At 50.9% G+C, this 16319-nt stretch overlaps 1 protein-coding gene across 10 annotated transcripts; it reads right to left on the bottom strand.

Annotated features, from left to right (window-relative positions):
• Positions 1–2038: 2038 nt before the first annotated feature.
• On the bottom strand, positions 2039–16305 carry DERL2 (derlin 2). Of its 10 annotated transcripts, none has more exons than XM_042915114.1 (7): positions 16036–16300; positions 15141–15206; positions 13095–13168; positions 11941–12034; positions 10298–10493; positions 9983–10073; positions 2039–2334 (listed from the first exon to the last, which is right to left on the bottom strand). In XM_042915114.1, the coding sequence occupies exons 1-7, from the start codon at positions 16126–16128 to the stop codon at positions 2256–2258; spliced, it is 693 nt and encodes a 230-aa protein (XP_042771048.1). In that variant the 5' UTR covers positions 16129–16300; the 3' UTR covers positions 2039–2255. The 10 variants fall into 10 exon arrangements, with proteins under 10 accessions (XP_042771048.1, XP_042771044.1, XP_042771043.1 ...); XM_042915107.1 differs by lacking the exon at positions 2039–2334 and adding an exon at positions 5166–5770 and having other exon boundaries at positions 16036–16297; XM_042915113.1 differs by lacking the exon at positions 2039–2334 and adding an exon at positions 5577–5774 and having other exon boundaries at positions 15141–15203.
• Between the last annotated feature and the right edge of the window lie 14 nt (positions 16306–16319).

Here is a 16319-nt window from a genome sequence, read left to right as displayed (position 1 = left end):
GCGGGCCCGCGCCCCCCAGCATGCACTGGGCGCCTGGGACGGCGTGCACGCGACGGCGGGCAGAACCCGGCCCGTGGTACGACCGCGAAAGCGGCCCGGAGCGACAACAGCGAGGGGCGGCGCGTAAGGTTCCGCTCGACCTTCTCCCCACCCCCGGGATAAAGACGACGATCTTCTGGACAGTTTCGGTGTCCAGATGAGACTGTGTCCTTCCAGTGAACGCGCGTTTCCCCTTCTCTGCCCGCAGCAATCCCCGCTCTGCTTACTTTTGTAAAATCTGAGAGCAGAACGCCAACATTTGCATGATTTAGTCCTCTCCAGGTGTTACGTGGATGGTGGCCCCGGGAAGAAACCGAGCCCCTGAAATCCCTTAAAGTCGCCCAGATGTGGCCCACCTCGCGTTACAGAAGACGAGGGCGTTAAAGCACATGCTCTATGATGGTCGAATATTCTCAGAAGACTGTCCCAGCGGCCCCGGTCCTCTCCCGTCCGAGATGCAGGCCCTGAATCTGCCTGCTGCCCTGCCGGTCCTCGGCTGTCCCGGCCGGACCCTCAAGGTCTCTGGGGGCCGCCTGGCCCCATCCCACACACGCCAGTAAAGGCGGGGAAAAGGGGATACAACCGGCCCCTCCTTTGCGTCCTAACCCCAAAGCTCTGGGATGCTAACCTACCCCCAGAAAGAGGCAGGCAGCTGAGGGCAGGGAATGGGATTTCCAGGTAATTCATCATAAATCTTCCACCCGCCCCCATGAGGGGCCTCGGGCATCTTCTCAAGTCCAGCTCCAGGAAACTCATCCTATCTGTAAACGTGCGAAAAATCCTCCAGGTAAGAGACCATTTTTCTCCAGCTACCCATGGTGCAGGGATCAAGGGTGAGTGAAAATGTGCATGCTGAATTAATAGCAGGTGCCTGTTTAGAATAAATTGGCAGAATTTCACTTCCTGCCCCTGAATATGAACTTGCACGGCAATCCGTGCAAAGGGACTAATGAAAGGGAAATAAAAGGGAAATAACTTGCTCAGGCTGCTGTAACTGAAAATAGCACAGACTGAGGGCCCTGTAAACATCAGAACATTACTGCTCACGGTTCTGGAGGCTTGGAAAGCACCCTTATGGTTGCCTTCTGGTGAGGGCCCTCTTCCTGGTCCGTTGATGTGTCCTCACCCGGTGGGAGCCAGTAGGGGTCTCTCTGGAGCTGTTGGTAAGGTGTTAATCTCATCATGAGGGCCCCTTCCTTATGACTTAAGTACCTCCCAAGGGTCCCACCTCCTACTATCACATAGAGGATTAGGATTTCAACATAAGAATTGGGGGGGCAGGGCACAAACATTCACATCGTAGCAGTAACTAAATGTTAATTTTCAAATTACGAACCCTGAGTATGTAACAGACAGACATCAGTCCTTTTTCCCAGGGTGCTTTCCCCAGACTAACCTAATGGAGGAGACATGTTCCTAATGATTTCAAGAGTCTGGGTACGGGGGCGCCCAGATGGCTCAGTCAGTTGAGCATCTGAGCATCGGACTCTTGGTTTTGGCTCAGGGCATGATCTCACGGTTCGTGAGTTCGAGCCCCACGTCAGGCTCTGTGCTGACGGTGTGGAGCCTGCTTGGGATTCTGTGTCTCCCTCTCTGTCTGCCCCTCCCCTGCTCTCTGTATCTCTCTCTCTCAAAATAAATAAACAAACATTAAAGAAAAAAAAAAGAGCCCAAGTAGGTAATAGGAATGAATGAAATAACTTCTTGATAGAGCACATGGCCTGTCTTAGAGACCTGGCATTGCCAGATCTCCCTATGTTTTTCAAGAAAAGCCCAAAATGGAGATTTTCACGTGACATTTGTCCGTGTTAAGTGTTGGCTCAAGTTTTGAAAATGGTGCAGGAAGGCGGAGTAAACCGCACGTGGAGGTAAGGCATTCACAGGCTCCAGCCTGATGGCCCAGCTATTCTGCAGCGTCACAGCTAAGAGCTGAAAACTAAATTCCTACATAGGCACCACCCACCCACACCTCCCGCCCTGATCGAAGTCTGAAATCTGCTGTCCCTCCCAAGGAAGTCTCGTGGTTAACGTTGTTTGCGTATGCAGATGATCACAAGATAATAACCATTCAGAATGTCCGGGCTCTTCTCCCAGGAAGTGAATCGCCTCGTCTGGGATGATCTGTGGACTGGCTGCTCTTGTCGCGATCATAGCGGCTGGTGGTCAGTGTGGTTGGCTGGCTTGCCCGACCACCAGACCGCTGCCCTTAATCATGGTCAGTTCTCTGTCCCACTGAGACAACCCTGAGCCTCCTCGGCCGCTAGTCCAAGTTTGCACGTACATACGTTGATCCCTCTGTAATTAAAAATACCAGATAATAGTTTGCTGATCGAGAAACAGAGCACGTATTCAGCACCCACGCACCAAGCCCTGTGCTAGATACCGTGGGAGACAAAACTTTAAGACACGGACCCTGCCCTTAAGGAGCTTACGTTCTCGTGAGGGAGATGATGCGTATACGTGTAGCAGCTGCAACAGTACGAGACGATATATACTTTGGTGTAAGAGTACGTTGTATGCACTCGAGGGATTCAAAGAAAGACCATGGAGTAGAGTCAAGATTTCTTGAGAAGCTGGGAACAGGACCAGGCCTTGAAGAGACTTCGGTTCCCAATAGGTGGCAATGGGGGCAGGGTTCAGAGGGAGACAGACACTGTGCTTTTGATACGGGGGTTAAGAAGCCACCATCAATTTATGAGCAGAGAAGGGGCTTGTGCATATTAAAGTTCAACAACTTTAATGCAAACTCATGAAATGCACCAGTAGCTCAGGGGATGTCCCATAGCACCGAGATCCCTGGCGGGATCGTGACCGGCGACCGGGATGGCACTCACCTGTCAAACGCAGGCTGTCAGGGAGACACGACAATTCCAGGGAGCCCCTTACCCAGCGGCTCAGTTATTTCCTAATTTCCACAGACTCCAGACAGAGCGAGGGCTTTGCTGCCAGGATCTGGGACTTGGGTGCTCTCTGCTTAGAGACCACACAAAAGGATGAAAGATATTAGGATCCACGAAGGTACGGAAAAGAACATGGGTGGAAGAGAGAAGTGAAAGAAATCCATTGTGCAGAAAACACCCCAAAACGCATAGAAAATGTTTCTCCTGGTCAGGTGCAACTTACACATCCATTTGTTTTAAACGAATGTCTACTGTATTTCTACGACAACAAACTGACTTATTAGTGCTTTTCGGTGTCACTGGTAGAACCCAGGAGTCCCTTCAATTATATGTGTCGGGTAAATTGGGCACAAGATTCCATATACTGCGTATCGATTCCCACTTTCGGTTGACATGCGTTACAAAAAGCAGGGTGGTCTGTAAGAATCAAGACGGAGAGGAAAGCTGGAGAAGTGAGAATTTTCCTTGTGCCCAGGCAAGCGGGGTCAGGTGACAATGTCGGTGACTGGCGTCACCACTGCCCAGGACACGTCGGAGGTGCACAGACCGGCATCCTGGGAATTCTCATCCCATAACACCACGGAAACGAAAATCCCGCGGCAGACCGTGGTTAGGCCACAGACTCAAAATCTGTTTCCTGTTTTACCGTCACTGATACGTACAGACATTCCCTACTAAGATGAACAGTGAACAGATCCTAGGATCACAGTTTTACCACAACAGCTCCGGGAACGCGATAACTCAAAGTTAGCTAACGGAAGACAAAACTAGAGATGCCTATTTTGAGACCCGAGATAAGGAATTTCTAAGACCCTAGTTAAATTTGAGCTTTCTTAAACAATGACAAAATTTAAGAATCCTATAAGGATTGTACATTCTAAGACTAGCATTTCAAGATTTTGGTTTTTTTAAAATTTTTTTAATTAAAAAAAATTTTTTTAATGTTTATTTTTGAGAGAGAGAGAGAGAGAGAGACAGAGCGTGAATGGGGGAGGGACAAAGAGAGGGGAAAACACAGAATCTGAAGCAGGCTCCAGGCTCTGAGCTGCCAGCACAGAGCCCGACACGGGGCTTGAACTCATGAACTGTGAGATCATGACCTGAGCCAAAGTCAGACACTTAACTGCCTGAGCCACCCAGGTGCCCCTCAAGATTTTGTTTTTTAATCACTTAGGGAAAAAAGCAGTCCCATTAACCCACATTCCATAAAATTGCAACAACCATAAAGTTATGGACACCATGTAGAACATGTGTATTAAATCCCATCACTTACTCCTGTTCTGTTTAGAGATATTACTATCTACTTCACCATCTGAAAATCCCCACCTAGGGTGTTGATTACGTTTTTTTTTTTTTTTTTAAACATTTATTTATTTTTGAGAGACAGAGCGTGAGTGGGGTAGGGGCAGAGAGAGGGGAAAACACAGAATCCGAAGCAGGCCCAGATTCTGATCTGTCAGCACAGAGCCCGGTGCAGGGCTTGAACTCATGAACCGCAAGACCACGACCTGAGCCGAAGCCGGACGCTAAGCCAACTGGGCCACCCACACGCCCCCTGCATGCTATGTGTTCAAAGTATGTGCAATGATCTCTTTTCTAGGGGTGTCCATTTCGTTCCTCTGGGCTCTCGACAGCTTAGACCGGGTGAGCGCAAACCCGCTGGGACCCAGGGAGACGAATGTTCTGGACAGTTTTTATGCAATCACAGGCATTAAGTCTCTGCTCCTCTGGACCCTGACTGATTTCTACCTGATTGTGACGGTCAACCAGATGCATGGCTCCGAAAAGCTTCTCAGCTTTTCCTGAAACAGAACGACAGAGTTAACCAGCCGGAGACCCGTGGACCCCTGCCTGACGGGCACCTGTTCATCTGCCTCCACAGTCAACATTCCAGGCCTCAGAGAGCTCTTCCTGTTGTTTTCCAAAAGGGTGGCCGTGACCGGTCCTGGCCCGGCTGTTTCTTGATGGAGAGACTCAAGCGGAGAAAATACGACGCCACACGAGCCCGCAGCCGGCCCTCCTGCCACCAGATTCCCGCTGCTACGAGAACCGCCCCCCCCCACCCTCTCTTTTCTCCGCTCATCTGACCACTTGCAGTTTTGCAAAACCCAGACGGAGAACGAACTGTCTGCACGGAACCCGATCTTCCCGCTGGAGCCACGTCGTGCACGAGGACCACGGACGCCGGCCACGGCGCGCCCGCCACACGCGTCCCACGTTGACACGGAATCCCGGCGAATGCCGCGCCGACCCCGGAGGCGCCCGGGAGGAGCCCGGGCCTGCACGAGCACCTCGCGATTCAGCGGATCGCACACAAAAGCTCGGATTCAGCGAGAGCGAGACGGAATTCAGTTTTATTTTGTCCTCTCTGAAACCTCCATTTACCCCACGGCCTCGTCTGTCAAAGAGGAGGAGGAGGGGAAGCTGAGCCCACACCACACGGCTCCGGCCTCCCGCACCTGCTCGCGAGCGGCGGCGGCGGCGGCTTTGTGTCTCCAGTTGTTTGGCTCCGGGGGTCGCGCTTTCGGGGCCGGCGTGGCGAGAAGCCGCGGGCCGACCGCCCCCGGCGCCCGCTGGGTTCACTACTGTACCATTCCATAAAGTGCTTCTGGAGTCGAGCTCTGCCAAGCCGCCAAGCGTCCACGCTTTTGCAACACAAAGGATAAAACGACCCCCGCGGGTGTGTCACCGAGTCCTTCCCAGCCGGTCCCGTTAGCGGCGCTGCCGCTCTAACCGCCGAGGCGCTGGCCCTCGCCCCACGCGAAGCCTCCGGGCCGCTCTTCGGGTAGCGGATTGTAATTTGGATCCTCATCTGGTGTATCGAAAATAGCCTTCCTGAAAGGCAACGGGGGTCGTTTAGTCCCAGAGTCCCGGCAGCTCCCGTCCCGCGGGGCCTCCGCCAACGGACAAACATCTCCGCCCGCCAAGCACACACTTCTCACGCCGTGGAAGTTTTCACGATTATTTCACGTTTACGTTAACTTTTACTTCCCGGACCCTTTTTTTTTTTTTTTTTTTAATTTTTTAAATGTTTTATTTATTTTTGAGACAGAGAGAGACAGAGCATGAGCAGGGAAGAGGCAGACAGAGAGGGAGACACAGAATCCGAAGCAGGCTCCAGGCTCCGAGCTGTCAGCACGGAGCCCGACGTGGGGCTCGAACCCACGAACCTTGAGATCGTGACCTGAGTGGAAGTCAGACGCTTAACCGACTGAGCCACCCAAGCACCCTCTTTTTTTTTTTTTTAACTACAAACGCAATAAATGCTAACTATAAAGAAAACAAGAAGTATATATAAATATCCTAAATCTCCAGAATCGTGGTTAATGTTCTCATTACTCTTACAGAGCTTTCATACGTACGCTTTTACAAAAATTAGGCCACACTATTTACCTCGTAACCTGATTTTCACTAAGTTTATTATGAATGTCTCCCCACCACCAAGGTACCACCCAGTATCCAGTGATGGACAGACAGACAGACAAAATCACAGAGGAATGTTATTCAGCCTTAAAAAGAAAGGAAATTCTGACACCTGCTACGATGTGGATGAACCCGGAGGATGTGGTGTTCCGTGAAACAAGCCTGTCACAAGGGACAAATGGTGCACGCACCCACGCATACAAGGAACCCGTGGCCCAGGTCATGATCTCAAGGTTTGTGCGTTCGAGCCCCGCGTCGGGCTCTGTGCCGACAACTCAGAATCTGGATCCTGCTTCGGATTCTGTGTCCCTCTCTACGCCCATCCCTTGCTCACGCTCTGTATCTCTCTTTCTCTCTCTCAAAAATAAATATTCATGGATAAAGAAATTGTGGTTTATATACACAATGGAATACTACATGGCAATGAGAAAGAACAAAATATGGCCCTTTGTAGCAACGTGGATGGAACTGGAGAGTGTGATGCTAAGTGAAATAAGCCATACAGAGAAAGACAGATACCCTATGTTTTCACTCTTATGTGGATCCTGAGAAACTTAACAGAAACCCATGGGGGAGGGGTAGGGAAAAAAAAGAGGTTAGAGTGGGAGAGAGCCAAAGCATAAGAGACTCTTAAAAACTGAGAACAAACTGAGGGTTGATGGGGGGTGGGAGGGAGGGGAGGGTGGGTGATGGGTATTGAGGAGGGCACCTTTTGGGATGAGCACTGGGTGTTGTATGGAAACCAATTTGGCAATAAATTTCATATATTGAAAAAAAAATAAATAAATAAATAAATATTCATTAAAAAAATTAAAAAAAAAAAAGAACTAACCATTAAAGCAGCATCCACTGTTTACATTCATATTTCTGATTACACTTACCCCACAGTTGACAAAATTAGAAATGTATCTGGAAACTTCTGTTTTATATTGGGGTCAGAAAAAAGCATCTATATTTCAATGTGAGCTTCTTTAGTTCTTAAAAATTAACAAAAAAAGAGAATAATTCTTACAAATTAACAATAAAAGCAAACACCCAGTAGTAGAAAAATACAGGGGTAAAAAGGCCATTCAAGAAACCCAAATGGCCAATAAACATGAAAAGGTTTGCTTTCCTGATGAAAAGGAAGCATGTTAAAAGCCGAGACACTTTTACTTTCCGAACGTTAACAGGACAGAGTAGGTGTCCACGCAAGGAAGAGGAACCATGGTGGCCCAGGGCGACACGGGGATTTCAGGAACATCCTGGCACAGGGAGTCGAAATTCCAACCGGGGCGTGCACGCACGGAGGGGCCGGTACAGGGTGGCAAAGCCTGAGTTGGGTCAAGAGGACGTTCCCCGTGAGACAGAGGCCACCACGGGGGGCCGAGGCAGAGCAGGATGAACAAGGCGTCCACGTGGGGGGTGAGGGGCACAGCGATGCAAGACTGGTTACGTGTGGGGTTCACTAAATAGTCAATACATTCACGATAATAGGAGTCGGGTTCAGGGCGCCTGGGTGGCTCAGTCGGTTGGTTGGGCGTCTGACTTCGGTTCAGGTCACGATCTCACGATTCGTGGGTTTGAGCCCCGCATCGGGCTCTGTGCTGTCAGTGCAGAGCCCGCTTTGGAACTTCTGTCTCCCTCTCTCCCCCTCCCAAAAATACACTTAAAAAGGGGAAAAAAAAAAAAAAAAGGACAGCTCCTCACCGTCCATGTGAATAGGGAACCACGGAAAAGACCGGTACGTTCACGGCGGAACACCACGCGGCAAAAGAAAGAACTGACTCCCGATACGTGCAACGATGGAGGTCAATGTCAAACACGTTCGAGTGAGTGAAAGCGGCCTCACACAAAGGGGTAAGTGCACACACACCGTGCTGACACCACTCCTGAAGCCGCGGGGCGCGGAGCTGACCCCTGTGCCCCGTCCCCGCTCACGTGCACACGTGCTCTCTCTCTAATAAGTAAACGTTTAAGAACATCATAAAAACACGGCCACCTTACAGCTGTCCACCTAAGAAAAGGCAAGCCCGATACTCCCACGTTCGACACGGCTGTGGGGAAACGGAAGCTTTGCCGACGGACATGTAGACTCAACACCAAACAAATGGGAACGCATCCTTGGAAAACGACCGCGGATGTGAGCCACGCCAAGCGCGGGAGGGAAAAGCAACCACTAATGTCGCCGTCTAGCCACAGGGATGCAAAGGAAACCATGCCGCCTGTGGACCACACGCTATCACGCGGTTGTTAGTTCTGTAGGACGTTCGTGATGGGAAAATGAGGACGACTTATTACACTGAAAAGGTTACGAAACGGCATTTTTAAAAAGTGCAGACAGTTAAAGACTGAAGGATATGTATCACAACGTCAACCATGACAGCCAGGGTTATGGCTGAGTGGTAGGACTACGTAGGACTTGACTCTTTGTTTTGCTTAACTATTCTACAACCAACGTTTTATACATACACACACACATATATATATATATATATATATATATATATATATGGCTTTTTTTGAGACAGAGAAGGTGCAAGTGAGTGAGGGGCAGAGAGAGGGAGAGAGAAGTTGGGCTCACTCAAAGCAGGGCTTGAACCCACAAACGGTGAGATCATGACCTGAGCCCAAGTCAAATGCTTGACCGACTGAGCCACCCAGGTGCCCCCAACATCTGATTAAAAATTCACATTTTACTCATCAGGTGGACCCTTTTATTTTATTAAAAGAAAATTTTTTTTAATGTTTATTTATTACTGAGAGACAGAGAGACACAGAGCGTGAGCAGGTGAGGGGTAGAGAGAGGGGGAGACACAGAATCCGAAGCAGCTCCAGGCCCTGAGCTGGCAGCACAGGGCCCGACGCGGGGCTCGAACTCACAAACTGCACGATCATGACCTGAGCCGAAGTTGGTCGCTTAACCAACTGAGCCCCCCAGGCGCCCCTCAGGTGGCCCCTTTTAAATGCCATATGTCTCAAGGACACAACTTTCTGGAGTAGAAAAAGGTCTTACAAATCAAAGCTCTATTCTCAGGAGAGGAAAGTGCAAAACACAGGAGGACTTTTGTTTTTGAGATTTCTTTCAAGTCGTCTCTACACCCCACATAGGGCTCAAACTCACGATCCCGATATCAGCAGTCGCACACTCCCCCAACTGAGCCGGCCGGGCACCCCCAACGGGGGACTGTGTTAATGTCACACAGATGATCGGCGGAACAGCCTGCACTGGGGTTGCAGTCCGGCTTGCTCCTTCTCTCTCTACTCATCTTACTTTCTGGAAGGCCAGAAATACCACCCCTAGAAACTTCCTTGTGGCCAGTTTTGCCCACTTTGCCACCTCCCCGCCGTAAGCCCAGACAGTAGCTGTCCCGGACACCAGCGGGCCCCCCCCTCGGCACAGGAGGTGCGGGTGGCCGTCGGCACGCCACTCTCGGGCCGTCCCGAGCCTGCTGACCTCGCTCCTGCCCACCTCGGGCACCACCTCTGGCCCGATCGACACGCTCTTCAGCCGCAGCCAGGGGCTCAATCTGCAAATACTTACTGTCCTTAGGACCTCCGGGAGCCCCCCAAGAACACAGATCGCGGACCCCGCACCGGTTTCTCTGCAAGCAACACGCAACCCAGTGGCGAATACTCACAAGACAGATGGCGTTTTCAGAATTCTGATTCCACCAGGCTGATTGGGAAATACGTCTTCCAAGAAAAAGTAGATGTGTCCAACCGCGATGCCTAGAATCCCCGAGAAAGGAAGAATGAGGGGAGGACCCCCGACAGACCGCACGCATTTTAGGAAACGTCGATACGATTAATAAGCGCTAAAAAACTAAATACTGCTGGGGGGGGGGGGGGGTCTTGGAGCGCATGACCCTAACACGGTCCCGTACGAGCGAGGGCCGGACCGCAGACGCGAGAAAGGGTGGCTACGGAGGGCACGAAGTAGTGGCGAGACTCACCCAGGAGGTCCACGATGACAGAGTTCCCCAACAACAGCGAGAAGCCCATGAGCACCCACGGCAGGAAGGGGGCCTGGAAGTTGAGAAGGCCGAAGAAGTTCATGCGGACGTACGGGTTCCTTCGGCTCCACACGTACACGAGCATTATGGTGAAGGCCTGGCCCAGGAAAACCAGACTCACGAACAGCCCAAAGAGCTAGCACACGGCGTCAAGGAAAAGGTCAGCGTCAGAAGCGTGACAGGGAAGGCTGAGCGCCAGGACAGAGAGCTGTGCTCTAACGGGTCTGCGTCACGGAGCTCCAACGGTACTTACGCCTCTCGAGGGGGGAGAAAAAAAAAGCCTGAAAACAATTACCCAGAGCGACCAGGCAAAAATCTGCGCGGGCCAAAACTCCTCCAGGGTAGCTGCTTCCAGTTACTATTCTGTGTCCATGAAGTTCTCCGCTGTTTGGAAAATATATTAGTTCCTTGGTCAATAATTACATGAAATTTCGCTCGCCATCAGCACCTTTATGAGGTGAATAGAGCCAACTGGGGCCAAAACCACCTTGTCAGACAGGATGGCGTTCTGTTATACCCGTGACAATAGTCTTTTGTTTTTTTAATAACAATTTATCGCAATGCCTGGGGGGCTCAGTCGGTTGAGGATCTGACTTCAGCCCAGGTCACGATCTCACGGTTCATGAGTTTGAGCTCCACATGGGGCTCTCTGCTGACAGCAGAGAGCCTGCTTCAGATTCTCTGTCCCCTCCTCTCTATGCCCCTCCCCTGCTTGTGCTCTGTCTCAAAAATAAACAAACATTAGGGGCGCCTGGGTGGCTCAGTCGGTTAGGCGTCTGACTTCGGCTCGGGTCATCGTCTTCTCGTTTGTGGGTTCAAGCCCCGCATTGGGCTCTGTGCTGACAGCTCAGAGCCTGGAGCCTGCTTCGGACTCTGTGTCTCCCCCTCTCTCTGCCCCTTCCCCGCTCATGCTCTGTCTCTGTCTCTCAAGAATAAATAAACGTTAAAAAACTCAAAAAAATAAATAAATAAAAACAATAAACAAACATTAGGGGCGCCTGGGTGGCTTAGTCGGTTAAGCGTCTGACTTCGACTCAGGTCATGATCTCGTGGCCTGTGAGTTCGAGCCCCACGTCGGGCTCTGTGTTGGCAACTTGGAGCCCGGAGCCTGCTTTGCATTCTGTCTTCCTCCCTCTCTCTGCCCCTCCCCGCCTCACACTCTGTCTCTCTCCTTCAAAAATAAATAAACGTTTAAATTTTTTAAATTAGAAATAAACCTTAAAAAATAATAATAATTTATCAGTTTGGGTGCTATCCAAATAAATGTCTTGGCAACTTAGCTTAAATACACGCACGTCGACAAGAATACAGCTAACGCACTTAATCGTAACCCACCTGGGTTAAAAGTTCCCCCGACTGGCTCACGGGAGAAAAGCATCCTGTCCAACCTGTAGGCTCAGAGAGCGGTCACAGAAAGCACACTGTAAAACAGATAGTGGGACCCTGAGGCTAAAGTCTGGAGGTCTGCCTTTATCTGTTGGTTCAGCTTATCTAGTGAGTTGTTAGGACAGGCGGAGAGCTTGAGGAAGACAGAGGGTGTCCTTCAATGTTTTCCTGTATTTGCTCTACTTGTTGAAGGATACAGTCATTAAGAATCCACCAAAAAGGAACATAAATACAAAATCTGCCGTTCGGCCTCGGAAAGAGCCTTCTTCTAGCATTCGACAGTAACGGTATCTTAGGGTTCCAAGTTAAGAAAATGTTAAGTGCACAGACGTGAAGAAAGTAAAATTTAGCATATCCCTTCAGTCCACGTGGGCTCCGTGCTATCTGTACCCAGCCACGGCTTCGCTTCTGTAGGGATGTTCACGAGGGGCAGCGTGTTTCCCTCTCCACCAGGCCTTTCAGGCGGGCCAAGGCCGGCCGCGCATTTTACACACGCTGCTTGCGACTGGGGAGCGAGGCCCGACGCTGCACAAACCCCCTGTTCCAATCAGTCCCGTCCTTCCCGCGCTTGGCTGTGCCACGATGGGCACAAGCCTTGCGTTTTCACCACCTGATGGAAGAAGTGCCCGGCGAGAAGGCCTGTGTGATAATCTACTCTTTCAGGCCAGGCAGATGCAGCATTTCTGTACCTTAATCCAAGAAGAGACGTTATGATGGAAAAATTAATTATCAGCCACTTAGAACGATAGATCCCACCCTAGGGCAGGGACCCCGTCACCCCTACAAGGCCCTCTGTCTCCTACAGGTGAGATGAGCTCTAACTCCCCTCTCGACCCAGAGGGCCCCCACGGAGAAGGGAGGCCCTGCTCAGGGGCCCCAGTTACCATCTGAGCACAGAAGGCCTTGTCCTCTCTTTCAACAACCAGATCGTGGCAGGCCGGGCAGACGCAGGGCACGGTCTTTTCAGCCAGCAGGGCTGGCGACCAACGCCCAGGGACACCTCATGTTAGCCCTTCCTCCCGAACCCACTCCCGAACCTGTAGCAAACCCTGGCAGTTACCAGTGCATCTGGGTGCCTCGCCTACACCACCTCTCCTCCCCCTCGATCTGATCCGTAAGTGACCGATGGGCAGAAGGGGAATCACTTATGGTTAAATACCTCCCCTCGGAACAGGGACCGACAGACACTCTCAAAACATGACTTTCTGACCAGCTACTCTGTGTACCCCTGATCCAGGACCCAGAAGTTACAGCTAAGGTGGTAACAAAAATAACAACATTAATAGCTTTAACTTGTTTTCCCTAGGTAAACCTACAGTTTTCATGCTAACCCCCACTTAATAAAGGATACAGAAAAATCATGTTAAATAAAAAATTGAATCCAACCGGACCAAAAAATAAGAAATTGGTGATTAGCCTCCATATCTGTTAAGAGAAAAAAATCAAGAGAAAAGATTAAGTAAAATATACCAGGAAACGTTTCCGTATTAAGACAAAAGAGATATCCTAGGATTGCAATGGTTGAAAGGCCACGAATAAGTGATGCCACCATCTGAGCCAAAGAGTGGGGCACACGTGATCTGACACAGGATTTTTGTGCTTCTAGCTGAATTCCTGGAAGGTACCACTTGCCCCTGAAATCTGTAGGGACAACAGGACAGAAAACTTGAGACTGTCATTGTCTTATTAAAAAAAAAAAAAAAAAAAAAAAAAAAAAAAAGCCCATACCATATGGTCAGGCAAATTATGGAAAAAGTTGGACGGAAAGACTACGTTAATCTGCAGAATAGAGAAGAGTGCTTTCATATGTGTTGGGTCCGACCAATAGCCTCGAGAGGCCGGAGAGAGACTCCAGAGATCTAAAATAAATCGCTGAGAAACGTTTCTGTATTAGTGAGAACCGTCCAGAGGAAAGAGTAATTCTAAAGCAAAGACTCCAGTTCCAGTTTGAGTAAACGGCCAACTCCCTACAAGTAAAAACCTAATGCTCTAATAATTGGAGTCTAATCGGCAGAAACAAGGACACTAGCTTTCATGGCGGCCACCCTTTACTTTTCCCTACCCATCCACACCCACAATAAAGACGGCTACTCACAAAGGGAGAGCGCTTCACATTTTAAAATGTTTTAACACGGTCTATGATCTCACGTGCGGCGACAGCTGGTGCGACCATCCCGTGTCACACACGGGGACACGGAGACTCGGAGGGCTTTCAGATGGCTTGCCCAGGGGAGCTGGACCAGGGAGACTCTGAAGTCGGACCTGGAACCCCCGACCCCAAATGCAGATACACGGTGTCGTCAAGAGTTTAACCCCAGGCAAAACCAAGCCGAGCAAATGAACAGGAAGCATGCCTGGATGGAGCCACAGCTCCCAGCAAAGGCCAGGTGAGCAGTGAAGGATCAGTGAACGACGAAGGCAGGGACGGGAGTCCACGGGCCTGCTTCGCGCATCATTAAATTCTTAAGGATTGGAAACAAAGTTGAAATAATTCCGTTCTGCACGCGAACTGCATCCAGGATCTCAGAGTCCCCAACTCAGCCAGGAGACAAGCATATAAGGAAGCACAAGTACAGAGCGAGAGGTGGAAATATTCACAGAGACCTATACACTAAACACCTGAGGGTTCACAGATATTTTTGTGAATATCATCTGATCCCTGGAAGACGGATCAATTTACTAAGAGAGGTGGGCTTCCGAAATGGACCACAGTGATGACCCCGAGGTGGCGAGTGGACAAAACAGGGCGTCCTGTGAGACCCTCCCTGGGAAGAGACCACCAGTCTACTCTCACACTACAATATTAACCCTGAGCCGGTAATTTCTAAATACAGGAACTGGACACATCAAATCAAAACCGTTCAGGGAACTTTACAAATAAAATACAGATTCTTCGGGGCGCCTGGATGGCTCAGTCGGTTAAGTGTCCCCGACTTTGGCTCAGGTCATGATCTCACGGTTCGTGGGTTCGAGCCCCGCGTCGGGCTCTGTGCTGACAGCTCGGAGCCTGGAGCCTGGAGCCTGCTTCAGATTCTGTGTCTCCCTCTCTCTCTGCCCCTCCCTCGCTTGCACTCGGTCTCTATCTCTCTCAAAAATAATAAACATTACAAATAAAAAAATTAAAAATACAGACTCTTCATTCCTGCCCTTGCAGATTCCGATTTTGGTACATGATGAGGTGCCTGAACATCTCTTCCAAGTTCTGTAGGTGATTCTGAAGCCCAGTCGGGGTGCAGAATCACTGCTTTATTGACCCCCCCACAGACAATAAGACTTAAAATCGAATATTCCCGCCTAATTCTTTTCAGATAGCATATGGAAAGATTTGCTACTTAAAAGCACAAAAAGCAAGTTTAAAACACTGAAACGTTAACTGTGGTTGTGATGCACGACTTACTTGAAAGTGTTTAAAGATTAATTCAGGATTGAAGTACAACTGAAAAGGTGTGATCAATTCCAACTGCTGAAAGAGAAAGAAAGAGCTTCTTAAGGCAAATTGATCAAGAAACAAAACATCTACAACAAAAGAGGAGGAGGCCCAGGATTTCCAACTCCCAGGTGCTTTGGTTCCATCCGTTAAGGCTTTCTTAACGAGGGAGGAAGAGGCTGGTAAAAAATTCTGCTGCAGTGGCACAATTCTTTGTATCCCTCACACCTAACGCAAGAACACAACTGGGTTCCATGTTGCAGTAGTCGAGGCTGACATGAAGGCAAAGGTGGCAGGTAGTGACATCTCAGACACAGGGCACGTTAGAACACCTGGCCACCACCTGAAACCGCTGTGCGCAGCACTCAAAGAACCGAGACTGAAGACCCTGCCGCTGTGGGGGCCGGGTGCATAGCGACAACCCCTAGGTCCGGACTCCCGTTATTTCAAGACTTTCCCCTCTCGACAACTTCCACTTTTCTGTCTTCCACGTCTAAGTTTCTTCACCGAGCGGACCCTCTCGCCACCAGCCACCACGGAAGCACCTGCCCATCGCCTGAGCTCTGAGACTCGTTTTCCAGGGTGGGCGGCTCCCGGAGCCCCGACCTGTTACAGGTCCGGCCTTCCTGTCTCAGGAACTGACCAGCAGCCCTGATCCTCAACCCCTCGTGGAGCAGCACTCCCTCCTCGGGTCACTGGACAGGCGCCCCCGGGGTCATCCTGAACCCCAGAGTGAGCCCCGTACGCCTTCCGCCCACCCCCGAGACCAGCCCCTCTGGGCTTTCCCGAGGCCTAGACCCCAGTCTCCCGAGGCCCCGCTCGCATCCAGCGCGGACGGCGAGAAGCGGGCGCTGCAGCTGCTCACCACAGCGGCGGTGGTGAGGACGCAGGCGGTGGTGTAGGCGCGGCTGACCGGTGGGATCTGCAGGTACTCCAGCCGGAGGCTCTGGTACGCCATCTTCCCCACCGCCGCCTGCCCCCCCACTTCCCCTTCCGCCAGTCAGCCCCGGCGGCGGGGCGGGGCCGGAGAGGTCTGCCGCCCAATCAGCGCCGCGCGCCCGGCCCGCCACCAATCGCCAGAGCGCTGAGGAAAGCGCGCCGGCCAACCGCGAGTTGCGGCTCCGCGGGGGCCCCGCCCAGCTGCCCCAC

This window comes from Panthera leo, chromosome E1 (assembly GCF_018350215.1).
Source record: "Panthera leo isolate Ple1 chromosome E1, P.leo_Ple1_pat1.1, whole genome shotgun sequence".
Lineage (NCBI taxonomy): Eukaryota > Metazoa > Chordata > Mammalia > Carnivora > Felidae > Panthera > Panthera leo.
This window is presented reverse-complemented; position numbering and strand designations above follow the sequence as displayed.

What these genes read in the sequence shown, in the direction of transcription:
- DERL2 (XM_042915107.1), bottom strand. Translation starts at nt 16,128, where the DNA reads ATGGCGTACCAGAGCCTCCGGCTGGAGTACCTGCAGATCCCACCGGTC. An exon ending in TAATCTTTAAACACTTTCAA is followed by an intron (nt 13,169 to 15,140) that starts GTAAGTCGTGCA and finishes TTCTCTTAACAG; the next exon opens with ATATGGAGGCTAATCACCAA. An exon ending in TGTCATCGTGGACCTCCTGG is followed by an intron (nt 10,074 to 10,297) that starts GTGAGTCTCGCC and finishes CGGGGATTCTAG; the next exon opens with GCATCGCGGTTGGACACATC.